Source organism: Cyprinodon tularosa, unplaced genomic scaffold (genome assembly GCF_016077235.1).
Source record: "Cyprinodon tularosa strain WSP-4 unplaced genomic scaffold, ASM1607723v1 ctg15, whole genome shotgun sequence".
Taxonomy (NCBI): Eukaryota; Metazoa; Chordata; class Actinopteri; order Cyprinodontiformes; family Cyprinodontidae; genus Cyprinodon; species Cyprinodon tularosa.
Window position 1 is genome coordinate 1,236,847 of NW_024038331.1, and position 15,865 is coordinate 1,252,711.

The window sequence follows — 15,865 nt, forward strand, 5'->3', positions numbered from 1 at the left end:
AAAGTAGAAAAAGCCAGACGAAAAGCACCAATGTGGTAAAAACAAGAAAGTATGGCAATATATAATGAACCAAATACAAAACTACCCTTTAGATTCTGAGAACTATCTTCTTTTGGTTCCTTTCATAAGTTGTGCTTCATGCTTGGCATGAATTTGTCTTCAGATTTTTACACAATTTAGTCGCTTATCTTGGTGAATAAACTCCTGCACCCCTTTAAATGTTGATGTTTTCAATGAAATTCGTTTTAGACATCATATTTGCTGGTAATCTGTTTCAGAGAAGAATTTGTTATTAGTAACTTTTTTTGTCCATAATAGTTTTCTTTTGGTCTGTAGACTACATAGAAAAAAACTAAAAAAACACACAAAAAAACTAACAAACCGCCATATCCTACTCTGCCTTATTCTGTATTGATTCATACCACTAAATCTTACGGAAGAGGATTAGGGCCACTGAACAATTTATTAAAAAGTTAATTGATTTTGAAGTTTTATTTCAATATAATATGAGATAAAATTTATTATTCTGACTTTAATCTCAGAATCCTTTTTTCTCAGAATTCTGACTAATCTCTAAATTTGGGCTCTTAATATAGATGGGCATCATGAAGGAAGAAATGTGGGATCACTCAGCTTCACTGAGAAAGATGGAAGTTGTTTGGGAGGGTCAGTAACACATTGGCAGAAAATGACAGAATTAGGCGACTTTGTACGTGCCCAAGGGGTCCCTGGTGACGGTATTTCATTAATGGAAGAACAGAAGGTAATTAAAACAAGAGAGCTAGTTTAGTCTTTAAAACAGACATGGCTACGGCTTGATGCTAACATGTTTGTTAGCTGTCAGACCTAATCTAGAATTCTGAGATTAAAGTAAGAATTCTGAGAAAAAGTTTCAATTCTGAGAAAAAAGTCAGAATTCTGAGATTAAAGTCAGAATTCTGAGAAAAAGTCTGAATTCTGAGATTAAAGTTAGAATTCTGAGAAAAAGTCTGAATTCTGAGATTAAAGTTAGAATTCTGAGAAAAGTCATAATTCTGAGATTACAGCCAGAATTCTGATTTTTTTTTTCCCCTCATATTATACTGAAATAAAATAAAAAAAATCAGTTAACTTTTTTAATTTTTTCCAGTGGCCCTAATCCTCTTCCGTAAAATCTAAGTCCATATGTGTGAAACATTATCGATGATAAAATTATTCTGACTCCAAATTAAGTTATTATTTCTCAGGTTTTAATAGCAACTACAATCATTTCTCCTGGCATGAAAATAACCAAGACACTATCAGATAATCTTACCAAACATTTTATTTAGTAAGGTTACATATGTCCCGTCAGACAAATGTTATGAAAGCTTTTTTTTTTTTTTTTATCAGTTATATATGTGCCACCACGGCGCTGCAGCTCTATTAACTACTTCCGGTCTACTCGCGCCGCTTCCTGCTAAGCTGTGTTTCATAAACCTCTACCGCAGACATAAGGTAGGGTGGACCGCTTGTTTTTGTTAGTAAATATTGACGCATATTGCAGGTTATGTAGAAGCTAGTCGTAGATGTGTTGTGAACTCAGCAGATAACAGTACTCTTATAAAAGTAAACATGTAGCGCTGTGGATCCCCTGCTTTTATTCGCCTGCAAGGTGAACCGCTTTGCTAGCATGCTAACACTGAGGTCAGATCGATCTACACAATCCTTGTTTATTCATGTAAAGGCTGGTTTAGCTTTGATTTTTATGAATTTATTTTAAAATATGTGTACTATGAAATTCAACACCCACATAATCCACCTAACAGCATTTACGTTTTATTCTCCCTTCTGTTAGCTAACGCTTTAGTTACCTGTGACGTAACATTGAAAGATAACCCAATACTTGAAATATCCAAGCTGGAAATATCCACTTTAGTATAGTTTTACTGCTGATATTGCTTAACGTGGCTGTCAGGTTGTATTTTACATGTAAAAGCTTAACGTGATGTAATAATCGATAATGCTCTTATTTTGGCACTGATTGCTGTGGTGCTTTTATTTTGAAATTCGATTTCCTACTAACCTAAGCTTTTATTCTTTAAGTGGATAAAATAAAACTGCAAACGTCCTATATAATTCCTATAAGATATTCTGCTACCAGCAACTATACAGTTTTTGAGTGTATTTTAAATTAGTTATGGTTGTCAGATATTTTATAAAAGTTTTGTGTGAAATTATAATTTGAACAGCCTTTTTTCTTTTGTCAAACAGTACAAAGAAGTTGTGACATTAAACAGAAATGCTTCGACATCTTTGAAAACTGAGACTGGGATAATATGTAAATTTACATTGAAAGAATGGGACCCAAATAGGATAAAGCATGTCTGTATTTTGTTGAAGTCGTTTTTGTAGATCAATTCTTCCTATTTAATATGATAGTTTAAAGTTGTAAAGGAAAGAAGGAAGACTTTCTGTCTAAAGTAAAATTCATGACGCTTCCTTTATTTATTTATTTTATTTTTTTTACTTAAACATGGAACTTATTTCCAATTTTTGATTTAAACTAGACCTTGTAGGGCTAACTAAGCACATATTTGACTATCAAAACTGTTAGAATAAAACAAACTTGACTCTGGTGTCAATTGTTCAAATTTTTTTTAATATATTTCCATGGCAAAATTTCCACACAGATCCTATTCCAAACTCTGCACCACTGCAGCTCACTTATGATAAAATTACAGTAAAAGAACAAATTCACTGATTGACACATCTAGTAAAAAGGGAATAGTGTTAATTAATTATTAGAGTTATACCTCCATCCTTATGTATTTCTGTTCTGGCTGATGTATTTCTGTTCTTGCTGATGTTTAAGTTTTTGATATAGAGAGCTAGTATATGGTTCCTATTTGATATGAGATATTCATTTAATAGCCTTTCTTCTGCTGAAACTCCTTTGGCGTAAAGTAGTATTCCATTATGTAGTATTGTATTAGAATTACTCCAGGCATATGGTGCTTGGTTTTAATGCTGCTGCTCTTTGTCTTTGCTGCTGGAAGGATGCTGTCCTTGTCTCGTTCGGTGGTGTGCGCTGCAGCCCGTGCCCCGGCTGCCGTGAGCCAGGGAGGTGTTACCACTCTCTGTAGGTTCAACAGCACTGCACAGGTAAACGGTTAGTTTTATTTTTTTATATAGGCACAATAGATATTGTAATAGTTATGTGACAAATGTATGTTTTTGTTACTAGCAGAGTGCTCCGAAGAAAACAAAATTCGGCCCACTGGCAGATGAGGACAGAATCTTCACAAATCTTTATGGTCGTCATGATTGGAGGTAGCAGGATCAATGCTTTCTCTCGTATTTAATCCAGAGCTTCATGTTTGTTCAGTGATTTGAAAATCATTAAAATTATAAAACAAATAATCCCCTTTTTGTTTCCGGGAAGGTTGAAAGGGGCCCTAAAGCGCGGGGACTGGTACAAAACCAAGGAGATCCTTTTGAAGGGGGTCGACTGGATTCTGAATGAGATCAAGGTGTCTGGTCTGCGGGGGAGAGGTGGAGCCGGTTTCCCGACTGGAATGAAGTGGAGTTTCATGAACAAGCCCAGCGATGGCCGGTCAGTGCAGAGCAGCACATCTTCATTTAGTTAATTTAATTTTCTCCCTTTATCTATTCACTTTCTCCCATTTAAGATTCCGTATTAAAAATAGTTTAGAAAAGTCCGAAATTCGGACTTAAAATATGTTAAGAAAACATTCATAAAAATCACTTGCATTAGAGCAAGTTTAAGCAATTGTCTGTTAAAAACGATTTTTGAGCCTATCACTGGGTTGGCTAACAAGCTGAGATAAAAAAAAAATGTTTTAATTTTTGAAATCAGTTATTTAATTGAGTAAATGTTCACCTGGATGTTTTGTAACTAGAATCAGACAGGTGGTCTTAAAATTCGGTTTTGCTTCCGAATTTTAGGCCAAAGTATCTGGTAGTTAACGCAGATGAAGGTGAGCCTGGAACCTGCAAGGACAGAGAGATCATGAGGAATGACCCACACAAGCTGGTGGAGGGCTGCCTGATCGCTGGCAAGGCCATGGGGGCCCGTGCTGCTTACATCTACATCAGAGGAGAGTTTTACAACGAGTCATCTAACCTGCAGGTAAATGCATACTGACTTCTATTGATTGCAATATCTCTAAAATTTGCAGTGTTTGTAGATTGAATTGAATACCACTGAAATATTTTTTTATTATTTATGCAGTTGCAAAAATAAGACAAGAGTAAAGAAAATCTTTATCCAGACTTTTCTTTGTTTTCCATTTTTGCAGAATAGGCACATTTCCATAAAGGGTGGATTAATTTTCACACTGTTTATACAAAATATATCTATTAAAAACAATAAAAAGCTGGATGCTGAGGTGATGCTTTTTGTTATGATTCTTCTATAATAAAACAAACCTGACATATGTTGTTTTTCCAAAATAAATAACAGATGCTTTATACATGACATTGAGATTATAGTAGAACCAAAGAGGACTTCTAGGCTCATATAGATATAATGTTAATCTATTTTAGAAATATATGCTTTATGTTAACATGAGATGATTAAACAAGAACTGAATTATGCTTCAAAAACAGTGGAATTTAATGACAATGGTTATCCTGAGTTCATAATAGAGCAAATCTAACTAAAAACAACTAACTGCAAATTGCGTTCCCTTCACACTAAAGCGTTGATATCACTATATCCTGTCATCTAAAGTGATGATGAGCTGGAATGGCAACAAAACAGGTTTAAGGGCTTGAAGGTTTTATTTGCAGAGAAACTGTAACGAGCTGACTATCTTTCAATCAGAATAAGTTTATTTATAAAACACTTTACAAACCCAGAGTGATTTCAATGTTACCAACAAAGTAATAAAAAAATAGAAATAACCATATACATATGATAGGATGCAATAAAACATATAAAGAAAAAGACAGAAGAAACAAAGACAAGCTTAATGGTCAGGCTCTTCTGAAATAACTATTTGAAAATAGTTTCTAAGAATTATTGAATGTTATGTAATAAAAATGAATAATATAAAGTTTTAATAATAATTATTGAAGGAAATTACCTGTTAAAAAGAGCTTGAGCTCTTATCCAGAGAGAGAGAGAGAATTTTTAATGACCTTTTTAAATATACTCATTTTTTGTTTGCTTGTTTCTTTTCCGTAGTTACACTAATTAGTTAACGCCTTTTTCTATTTTTTTTTTTTTTTTTTTTGGTACTGCAAAATCATAAAACGAACTCCAGTTATTATCTCATTATAACAATATAAAGACTGTCCTCCACTGCAGGTATCTTGCATGTTTTATTTACATCAGTGCTTCACTTTATCTCTGAATAACACCTTAAACCGCAACTTTGTTGGATGATGTCTTTTCATAAGTGCGTATTTTGCTCCAGGAATGTGTTGTAAAGGAGATCAGACAGCTTTTTATGTATAATTTGAAAGCTGGTCATGTTTCCCAGTGCTTCCCCAGTTACACACGTTTTATTTTTTTAAGTATAAATCAAGTGCACTGACTGCAGCAGGGGTTGCTGCTTGATGAGGGAGCTTAGACTCGAAATCCACAAAGATTTAAAAGAAATAACGCTTAGATTTACATAAATGTCTAAAGTTGCAGGAAAAAATCTGTAGATTTAAAATAAAAATAAAATTACAACTTTAAAGATAAATATATACATTCAGCTAAGATCAAAGATAATTGTTTAATGTTACTTTTTTTGGAAAGTATCATCTATTTTATCTTTTATAATTAATAAAAATTTGATCCACTGTTACACATTGAGATTTATTATTTTCTCTCTCTTTCAGGTGGCCATCAATGAGGCTTATGCTGCAGGGCTGATTGGCAGAAACGCCTGTGGTTCTGGTTATGACTTTGACGTGTTTGTGATGCGTGGTGCTGGCGCGTACATCTGCGGAGAGGAGACCGCCCTCATAGAGTCCCTCGAGGGGAAGCAGGGGAAGCCACGTCTCAAGCCTCCCTTCCCTGCAGATGTCGGTCAGTAACATCTATACATTTTACACAATGGTGCCAACCCTTTAGATCTTTTTTATTTTTTTTTATTTTTATGCAAATGTGGATTTTAATACCTGCAGCTCTTATTTCTTCTCCCTACATATTTTCTTAAAGGTGTCTTCGGTTGCCCAACGACTGTTGCTAACGTGGAGACGGTGTCTGTGGCGCCTGCGATCTGTCGTCGTGGAGGAACCTGGTTTGCAAGCTTCGGCAGAGAGAGAAACTCTGGAACTAAACTGTTCAACATCTCTGGACATGTCAACCACCCCTGCACCGTGGAGGAGGAGATGTCCATCCCTCTGAAGGAGCTCATTGAGAGACACGCAGGTACACGATGGACCCCAGTGAGCCTCATTCTGTTTATGTTTATGATGGCATCTATACACGTCTGGGAAAATTATGTCTAGTTTGATGCTTCTATGTTTATTTGTGGCTTTTTTAATCAGACCCTGCAAACTGTAAGCATACATGTTTTAAATTAAGACTAAACCTCTGTGTTTTCTATTTAACATTGACATCCTGAAAACTCAATCTAAAGAAAGTTTAGTTTTTAGATTAAAATTAAATCAAAAGGTCAGAGGTGGATGACCCAAATGTTCCATCTGCCACGTTATCCTTCAGATCAGGGGTTATGAAGTCAAAGATTAGGACGGCTTAACATAAGCGCTAGTATAGTTTTATTCCCCACTTAATTGAAAACAACATCTGTGGCGTAGGTGGAGTGCGTGGAGGCTGGGACAACCTGCTGGCCGTAATCCCTGGAGGTTCTTCTACTCCCATGATCCCCAAAAATGTATGCGAAGAGGTGCTGATGGATTTCGACGGCCTTATTCAAGCCCAGACTGGTCTAGGCACGGCCGCGCTCATCGTCATGGACAAATCTGTGAGTCTGTCACCTCTGCAGGATGTTCAGACGCTGGCAAAGCCCCAGTTCATTGGTTGATTAGGGTTGTTTTATTTTAAAGACTGATGTCATCAGAGCCATCGCCCGCCTGATTGAGTTCTACAAACATGAGAGCTGTGGCCAGTGCACGCCATGCAGAGAGGGTAATTGCTGCTTCCTAAATGACTTTTTTTTTATTTATTAAATGCTTTTTTAATAACAGCACTTATATTTCTACAGGAGTTGACTGGATGAATAAGATGATGTGGCGTTTTGTTCGTGGTGACGCACGGCCAGCAGAGATCGATATGATTTGGGAGCTCAGTAAGCAGATTGAGGGACACACTATCTGTGCTCTCGGTGACGGTGCAGCCTGGCCTGTACAGGTAAGGACAACAGGAGTGTGGAGAGTTTCAAGCCCTCAATTATTCCTATTAGATGCCCCATATATGTACTAATAAAGGGTTTATAGCTTTTAAATTATTGTTATATTTTTCCCTTCTTGCCTGTTCTTTCTCTATTCTTTGTACTGATTTCTTTTTCTTGGATAATTTTTTTTTCTTGTTCTTCCTCCCTGGTGGACAGCCTTTTCTATTCTTGTCAATTCATTTATTTTCCTTTTCTTTCTTTCCTGCTCTCTATCCTTCTTGTTCCCTCTCTATTCTTTTTCCTTGTTTTATGCTAGTTTCCTTTGTTTTTCTTTCTTTTATTTATTCCTGTTGTACCACTTCCCCACTTTAATCAGGTCAGAGGTCATTCCCCCTCTGTTTCCTACTTTCCTGCCTTACTTTTATGCCCTTTATATTTGTTTTTTCTTTTCTTATACCCTGCTGTCCTCCTGCGTTCTATCCTTCATTATTCTTTTCTTTTTTTTTTCTTTCTTCCATTTCTGCCTGTCGTTCTTTTGTCTTTTTTAATTTCTTAATATTCTTATGACCCACTTTCTTTTCTTCCTCCTGTCCTTCCTGATTGAAGTAACCATTCCTCCTAGTCTTTCTTTGGTTTCTTTGTTTAATTTCTTCTTTCCCTCTGTCAGTGTATCCAAGCTCTTTCTGTTATTCCTTTCTTCTCTTTATTTAATTTTCATTGTATTATACCTCCGTTTCTTTTCTTTTTTTCATGTTATTTACTTTCTTTAAGCTCTTAATGTGTGCTACTTCCCATCTTTTGTGTCATTTTTTTAAACTGTCCTTGGTTCTTCCTTTCTTTATCATGCCTCCCTTTCTCATGTGTTAACTCCTTATTATTGTTTATTTGTTTCCTTCTTCCCTTGTGTCCTTCTATTCTTTACTTCAGTTCGTCTTTCCACTGTTTCTCTTTCCTTGGCTTCCCTGTATCAACCCTTCTTACTTTCATCCTTTTTTGTGTTTCTTCAACTTATCATACACTAACAAGAACACCTTGATTTTTTTCTGTTTTTGTAGGAAAAAAAGTGTAATATTTTCTACCAACAGGCTTTTTACACTTCAATTTTGAGCTTTTGAATATGATCTGAATATGCAGTAAAAAAACATTCACCATATATGATTAAAGGTGTTATTGTATTAATTAAAAATGTAATTGTGTAGAAATTAAAGTATACAGAGAAAAAAAAAAGTAAGTACTCCTTTTATTTGAACTTGGTTCCAGTAGATGTCACCTAATCCCTCAATAAACATCTAAACATAATACAGTTGATTTTTTTATTTTTTTTTAAATGCCATTTATCCTTAATTAGTTCCCTCTTTTATTAGTTTGCTATTGTAATTGTGGCTTAAATCTCTTTTTGTTGTGTTTTTAGGGATTGATCCGCCACTTCAGGCCTGTGATGGAAAGCCGAATCGCTGAATACCAGCAGGAGAAGCAGGCTTTGGCTTAAATGGCTTTTTCAGTTCATTGCACTCTTCATTATGTCTTCATATGCCTTTAACCTTATCTCCATGAGAAAATATTTAAACTAAAGACTACGTACTCTGTTTTATCTCTTCAGAATGCTTTGGGTGATGTCTCTGCCGTGTTTGGTAATGCCAATAAAGAAATCCTACCGAAAACTAATGGTTGGCTTTAAAGAGTTGAATCGTTTTCACTTCTCAGCAATTATTTTTACTTCACACCTCCACTTTTCAGTACAAAGACTCCTGTCATCAGTATAAATATTCAGAGGACTACATTTGTTGGGTTGCATCATAGTTGGAAGGCTCAGAGTGCTGGTGGAACGCTTTTAGGAAACAATAATCTGAACTTGGATGTGAATAAAATGTAATCAGGAGAAGAAGGAACAAGCCAAACAATATCATGATAGATGTGGGAATGGTGTATAAATACCTCTGTGTTCACCTTCACAACAAACTAGACTGGAGGCCCAACTGTGAAGCTGTCTACAAGACAGTTTACTTTTAATAATAATACATTTTATTTAACAGCACCTTTCTGGACACTCAAGGTCACTTTACAGAAAAGAAAAAGAAAAATGAAAATAAAGGAACATAAAAACAGTTATGGATAGGGACAGATAAAGAAGGTCAGCTCCGTTCTTGGGACTCTTGGAAGCTCTAGATGATTTTACAACAACACAATATCTTTAGTCAGTGGCCTTTTTTTAGCAGATGGCTACGGGAGATTTTTCCTGCCCAGAGCCTTCAAGATCTACAGCTTTTATAATTTACACTACCTCATTGATCCCAAATTGTTGTAAGACTTTATAACCGCCACTGTTCCCAACAACCTCAATAAGCTGTTACACTCATGTTGATTTTGCACAGTTTCTATCTTAGTCAGTTGAATAACATTCTGCTGCTTTCAAATATCGATTACTGTACAAATGGCGATAGCTGTATATTGGTTATTTTATTTTCCAGGTGCACAGATTTATATTGTTAAAACACTTTACAATAGTGCATCATTCCAAAACAAAAAAAAACGTTTCAATTTTGGGTGCAGGGATCTACGGCTCACTAGGATTAATGACGCTAAATAAATATGTCCTTGATGTAAGATAAAATTCTAAACAAAGATATTCAGGTCCCAGTTTACAGCAGGGAACTACGGCAAAATTCGGGTTGCGTTGTAAACTTAATCTCGCGAGATTTTCTTGAATGTCACGTGACAAGGGCTAAAATGTACGTTGTGGCTTCATTTCCGTGGACGCCATAAAGCAACTTTGGATTTGTTTTATTATTACAGATTTACACTTTAGGGTCAACCCTCGCAGAAATAAAATGCGGGATGATAAATGTTAGATGTTTTAAATCAATTTAATTAATATAAACAAAATAGCGTCGCTTCTGTTGTTTATATCGCCCTAATTCATTCATCGTTTGGATAGCTGTCATATTTTTCTAACAGCAGCCTAATGATTGATGCTTGGAGTTTAAGACATACAGCGTTAGTTTTCTATTTTGCTTTCCCTCTGATAGACATATACGAATGTTTAAGCTATTAAAGGCTTAGGTTGTTTTTATAACATTGTGTTTGTGTCACACCTTAATGTAGATAGATCTGCTTGCTGGAAGCCTTGGCATGGAATTGCTGAAGATAGAGAAAGTCGTTGGAAATGAAATCAAGTCTCCATCTGCAGAGATCAAGCCCAACCCCGTGGTCGCCCCGAAATACTGTAAGCTGTTTACTATTATTACAAAGGACTTAGGAAATAATAAGTTTTCTCTCTATTAGAATAGCAGCTAATAGACTATAAGAGCTGCTCTTGGAAGCAAATGTGTAAATGAAGCAACTTTTATACATGTTTATAACTGCACCATCTTCTTGGCAGTTTTGTTATTTTAAACTCATCTTCTAAGCAGAGGTGTAGCCAGAAAATCCTAATGGGGGTCGCCGAAAGGCACCAGAACCAGAGGCGTAGCCAGAACATTTTTATAAGGGGGGCTGGGCAATAACCAATGTATACTGAGGGGTGGCCAACAGTGGATAGGCACCAGAACCTCAGGGTCCAACTACACTGTTCCAACAGGAACAAACACAACTTCCATATTTCTAAATAAATACAAACTATAGTTTCCTACAGCCTTTGCTAACAAATAGATGCAAGATAAAAGGTATATTGGATAAAATTCTTTCAGGTGTGAGTTCTGGTGCGAACATCTTTTACATTGTCATTACTTACCTACTTATCAATATTATTCTACATTAAATTGATATTTACAAATACCAATATCTACATAAATAGATAATTTAATAGGTTTTTATTAAAATAGTTATTTACAGTATCTATGATTTCACTGAAGACTCTTAGATGACTTGAAGAGACGCATCATTTTCTCTTTGTGGCATATAACACAAAATCTAGTTCTGAAAGAGCATGAATTCTGTATTAATCTCTAATGTTGGTATATTGATGTGCATAATCAATCAGTGTTTCTGTTGTCAAGTTATTGTTTATATATATAAAATTTAATTGTTCTGAATATTCTTCTTGAGAGAAAAAAATCGTAGGGGTGGCCAATGGTTGCCCCCCCCATCTAGATCTACCCCTGACCAGTACCTAAGAGTCAATCTACACTGTTCCAGCAGGAACGAGAACAATTTCTATTCTCATATTTTCTAAATAAGGACAAACTATACTTTCCTGCAGCCTTTACTAACAAATAGACACATATATTTAATCTATCTAATCTATCTATGCTGTGTAAATAAAAGGTATACTGGACAAAATTCTTTCAGGTTTGAGTTCTGGGGCAAACATATTTCACATTGTCATTACCTACTTTTAACAATAATCATTCTGCAAAAAAGATATATTTAAATCTACTAATATCCACATTAAATTAGTTTTTATGTTATTATTAAAGTAGTTATTTATCTATGATTTCACTGAAGACTCCTAGATGACCTGCAGAGGACCATAATTTTATCTTTACCCTAAATAAGTTAAAATTTAGTTCTGAAAAGAGCATGAATTCTGTATCTATTATCTTTAATGTTTGTATATTGATGTGCATAATTAACCACAGCATTTCTGGTGTAAAGTAGTTGTTAATATATGAAAAATGTAAATGTTAAATAAGTTTGAACATTCCCTTTCAGAGTATTACTGCTGCCACCATCTGTATTATAGGGAAAAATGGTAGGGGTGGCCACAGGGGTGGCCAATGATTGGCTAAGGGTGGCCACCCCTGGGCCCCCCTCTAGCTCTGCCCCTGCTTCTAAGAAAGCTCATTTAACTCCTGATTTCTGTGCACTGGCCTGGCTTTCTACAGAGGTTGACATCCAATTTGAATGGTTAGTGCTAATTTATAAAACACAAAATATTCCATCAGCATCCAGTCTATAACCTGCCTCTGTAGTTGCACTTGTGAAAACAAACTATATGAGGAAATCATAGTTTTTGTTCAACAACTAACCATGAGCTAATTTCTATACATGTTATTGCAATATAGATCACCACGAGGGCCTGCAGTGTTTCCATTGTCTGATTATCTTCAAAGACCTCAAATCCAAGGAGAGACACATCAGGAGGAACCATAGGGATGAGTATGCACATCATCTGCAACAGGTAAAAAGACATCAGAGTGAAAATAAAAAAAAATCAGCAGGTTTTTTTTAGACAAACTCTTGAATCCATTGAAAATAGTAAAGCACAATTTTATCTTTAAAAGATGAACAGCTTTAAACTCTAGATAAATAATAAATAATGAACTTTAATTTTAAAACAAATATGTGCAGATAATATAAGAAAGTATTGGAAAAAAATTAAATAATGTCATCTTAAGGCACTTCACAGAGACAATTAAACCAGATCATATAGTCCGAATGATTTGAAGTTTTCTATCTAAGGAAAACCTGCTGACTCCATCAAAAAAACATCATGCTTACAGATATATTTTAGGCTAGGCAATTGTTTTTCTGTATGTTAAGTATTATTTTAGATTTATATTTTGTTGGATTTTTAACTGTTTTATAAGCTGTTTGTTGATCTTTCTTGGTTGTTATCTTTTTCTCCAGCTTTTATTGTCATCACACTGTCACAGAGCAACAAAATGAACTCTCTGCATTTAACTCATCCTGTTGGGGAGCAGTGGTCTGCCATTTTTGGCGCCGGGTGAAGGGTCATTGCTCAGGGACTCCTAGTGGCAGGCTTTGGGAGTGGGTCTTGAACTCAGAACCTCTGGATTCCAAGCACAATGCCCTAACTGCTAGGTCACCACTTCCCCTTAGGAGGATCTAGACATAGACCTGACTAGGGCTAAGCATTTGTTAGTCCACCGTTTTGATTGCTATCCCTGATAACAAATTCCTCTTTCATACAGATGTGCCTCATTAAACTGAACTGCTACTCAGTTCATTTATTTCAGGGCTTGGACTCCTCAAGTTTTTTGTTTTTTCATATAAAGTGATTTATATACAATATTTATTACTGTAATTTTTTTTCTATTTTTTATTAACTGATAACCCTCTCATAAAAAGTAGAATATAACATGAGAGAATACAAGAAGATAAATTTAGTAGACATATGCCAGTATTAAGGTTTACATGTTTGTAGTAAAGATTTCTGTCTTGACAGCTGTCCTGCAGACCGTTGTTGACACCCTCCATGAGGAGGCTCAGAAAGCTGGCTGATAACAGAGTGATGCCTCCAAGCACAACAATGCAAAATTACGAAGAGGGAAAAACTGTCATATTATAAAGATGCATGATCCTCAGAGACTCTATTGATTTGGATCCAATCTGGTTTTTGATTTATTTGAAATCATTGCAGGCTAATTAATGTGTCAAACAAAGTAATGGATATTATTGGATCAGAAAATATTACATCTTAGTCTTTGTTGATTGGTTTAATATTATTCTGTTGTATATTTTCCATCCATTCAGCCAGCCTCTTTGTCATTTTGCATGTTCTGTAATTAAACACTGACCCCTGTTGACATTTCAGCCACAAATAAACACTGTACATTTATGTTTACACTTCAAGCCTGGATAAATTATATTTGAAAAGTAATAATAATTAGGAACCATGCAAATAAGGAGTTGGTTACTTTTATCTAAAATTGTATGGAGGTAAACTGTGTATGGACATTGCTGTAAACATTTTGAAAATGTCAAAATGTGATAAATTTATTGTATATCGTGGTAAGGTTGCATCTTTTTTTAAAAGCTAAAATATAGCTTCTGTATTTTTTTTTTATTTGAATATGTTTTTGCAGAATAACACGCTGTTTATGTGCTACAAGTGCAATAGGCTGTTCTCCACCGCAGAGGAGCTCAGCCAGCACCAACGTACACACATTACTGATGAAAAGCCATTTGCCTGCAGCCTGTGTCAGAAACGATTCTGCACCTTTTCCGAGGTGGGAGCGCTACCACTGAAAAGGTTTTTTACATGTGTGCTTTAAATTCAGAGTTTTAGTTTTCTTTACCATTTATCCTGATTTTTTTCCCATCATTTTGCAGCGGAACAAACACAGGCGAAAGGACTGCGGAAAGCGGCGGTATCTTTGCAAGGATTGTGGCACCCGGTTCCCCATTCCCTTTCGCCTCCGCAAACATCGCATTGCAATGCATCCTGAGAAAGAGGTTGCAGCCGAAAATGCCGACATGTTTCAGTGCTCTAAATGTGGCGTTTGCTTTCAATCAGAAGAAGAGCTCCTTCAGCACCTGGAGGAATTTTCGGATTGTGTTCTCGGAGAGGCACAAGGGAAAATACGAGGCTATGAACCCGTTTCCACATATCCAGAGGTGGAAGTTAAAAAAATCAAGCAAGAAAAAGATGCAAAGCCATACGAAGGATGCAGTGACTCAACAGGAACTGCTTCTGTAAAGCCCAAAATTCCCTGTCCTGAAGAAGACTGTGACTGCACCTTTCCTTCAGTGGAAGCTTTGCGAGGTCACAAAAAAGAGCAGCATGGACCCTGCGCCTTGAAAGCTCCCAGTTCTGAATACACCCGCCCTACCTTTGGGGAAAACTGTGCAAGAGAAAGCACTTTAAAGGCTCATCAAACCTCCCATATTAAAAGAGAGGTTGATGTTGAAAGAGATGATATAGAGGGAGAAAACATCCCTTTGATGTCACACGATTATGTCATGCATGTCGCTAGATAAAGAATTTTAATGTGCTTTAGAAGCATTATTTATTTTCCTTTTTGAGGAAATACTCAACACTAAACTGGTTCTTATGTGTGTAAATATTCAGTATTGTTTTTCGATGGGATCGTGTCAAAAAGGCAATTTTATTGTTTAGATTGTATTTGTTTCATCCTAAAATGTTGATCTCGATAATGAAGTAGCTGTGTAATTCTTTTCAGGGTTGTGTGCAAAACTTGGAAAATATGTCATATAAGCATGAAAAATAAATGATAGTTCTGTTTACTGGTCTGAAGTGTTGTCTTTATGTTGCTGAAATAAAGTGAATAAGAATTCTGCTGTCCTTGTAGTATTAATTGGTGGTGAGGGGTCTCTTTGTTTCCTTATATTTGTTCTTTGGGATATTTTGTGAAGTAAAACAAACCCTGAAATGTTAAGGTCTTTTTTTTTCTGTGTGTCTTTATAAACTCATGTGGTATTATGTTGTCGTTGAACGGCTTTTTCTTCTCTGAAGGTCATTTCAACTCATGTAAATACGGGACTCATTTGTATACTCCTCCAGTATTTGCACAAGGTTTATTGCTTTCATTTTTAGGTTTATTCTCATGTTTCATATCAAAACAAGTTAATCTCTGGGAAATAACCTGTCTCTTTCATTAGTAGAACGATAAGTTGTCATTCTCACCGTGTCTATATTTACATATACTGTAACTGATCACATTAGAGTGGAAAAAGTTGACACTTCTCTTCATTTAGAAGTTTATAATTTTTCCCCCAACTATTTTGAAGAAATGTGCTTTGAAAAATGTGTGTAATCTATATAAGTTTGGATTAATTACTTCTCTTTCAGAGCTTTATTATTATTTTCGTTTCACTGCAGCCTTCTATAAAACCCTCGGCTTCACCCAAAAATATAATTTTAGACCAACCAAAGTCCCTGTTTAGGT

At 35.6% G+C, this 15,865-nt stretch overlaps 2 protein-coding genes across 8 annotated transcripts; both read left to right on the plus strand.

The window, feature by feature from the left end:
• Nucleotides 1-1,370: 1,370 nt before the first annotated feature.
• Nucleotides 1,371-8,939, plus strand: ndufv1 (NADH:ubiquinone oxidoreductase core subunit V1). 4 transcript variants are annotated; one of them, XM_038279333.1, is made up of 11 exons: nt 1,371-1,476; nt 3,018-3,123; nt 3,206-3,291; nt 3,404-3,574; nt 3,928-4,111; nt 5,815-6,004; nt 6,137-6,349; nt 6,739-6,905; nt 6,988-7,069; nt 7,146-7,291; nt 8,686-8,821. In XM_038279333.1, exons 2-11 carry the CDS (start codon nt 3,019-3,021, stop codon nt 8,761-8,763), a joined length of 1,422 nt encoding a protein of 473 aa, XP_038135261.1. In that variant the 5' UTR covers nt 1,371-1,476; nt 3,018; the 3' UTR covers nt 8,764-8,821. The 4 variants fall into 4 exon arrangements, with proteins under 4 accessions (XP_038135261.1, XP_038135262.1, XP_038135259.1 ...); XM_038279334.1 differs by having other exon boundaries at nt 3,209-3,291; XM_038279331.1 differs by lacking the exon at nt 1,371-1,476 and adding an exon at nt 1,637-1,665 and having other exon boundaries at nt 8,686-8,939.
• Nucleotides 8,940-9,806: 867 nt separating this feature from the next.
• LOC119779677 (zinc finger protein 345-like) lies at nt 9,807-15,399 on the plus strand. 4 transcript variants are annotated; one of them, XR_005280264.1, is made up of 6 exons: nt 9,807-10,268; nt 10,377-10,497; nt 11,925-12,119; nt 12,278-12,393; nt 14,042-14,185; nt 14,289-15,399. XR_005280264.1 is itself a non-coding variant. In XM_038279433.1 (5 exons), exons 1-5 carry the CDS (start codon nt 10,110-10,112, stop codon nt 14,934-14,936), a joined length of 1,038 nt encoding a protein of 345 aa, XP_038135361.1. In that variant the 5' UTR covers nt 9,828-10,109; the 3' UTR covers nt 14,937-15,257. The 4 variants fall into 4 exon arrangements, 3 of the variants coding, with proteins under 3 accessions (XP_038135361.1, XP_038135363.1, XP_038135362.1); XM_038279433.1 differs by lacking the exon at nt 11,925-12,119 and having other exon boundaries at nt 9,828-10,118; nt 14,289-15,257; XM_038279435.1 differs by lacking the exon at nt 11,925-12,119 and having other exon boundaries at nt 9,829-10,268; nt 10,381-10,497; nt 14,289-15,257.
• Nucleotides 15,400-15,865: the final 466 nt, after the last annotated feature.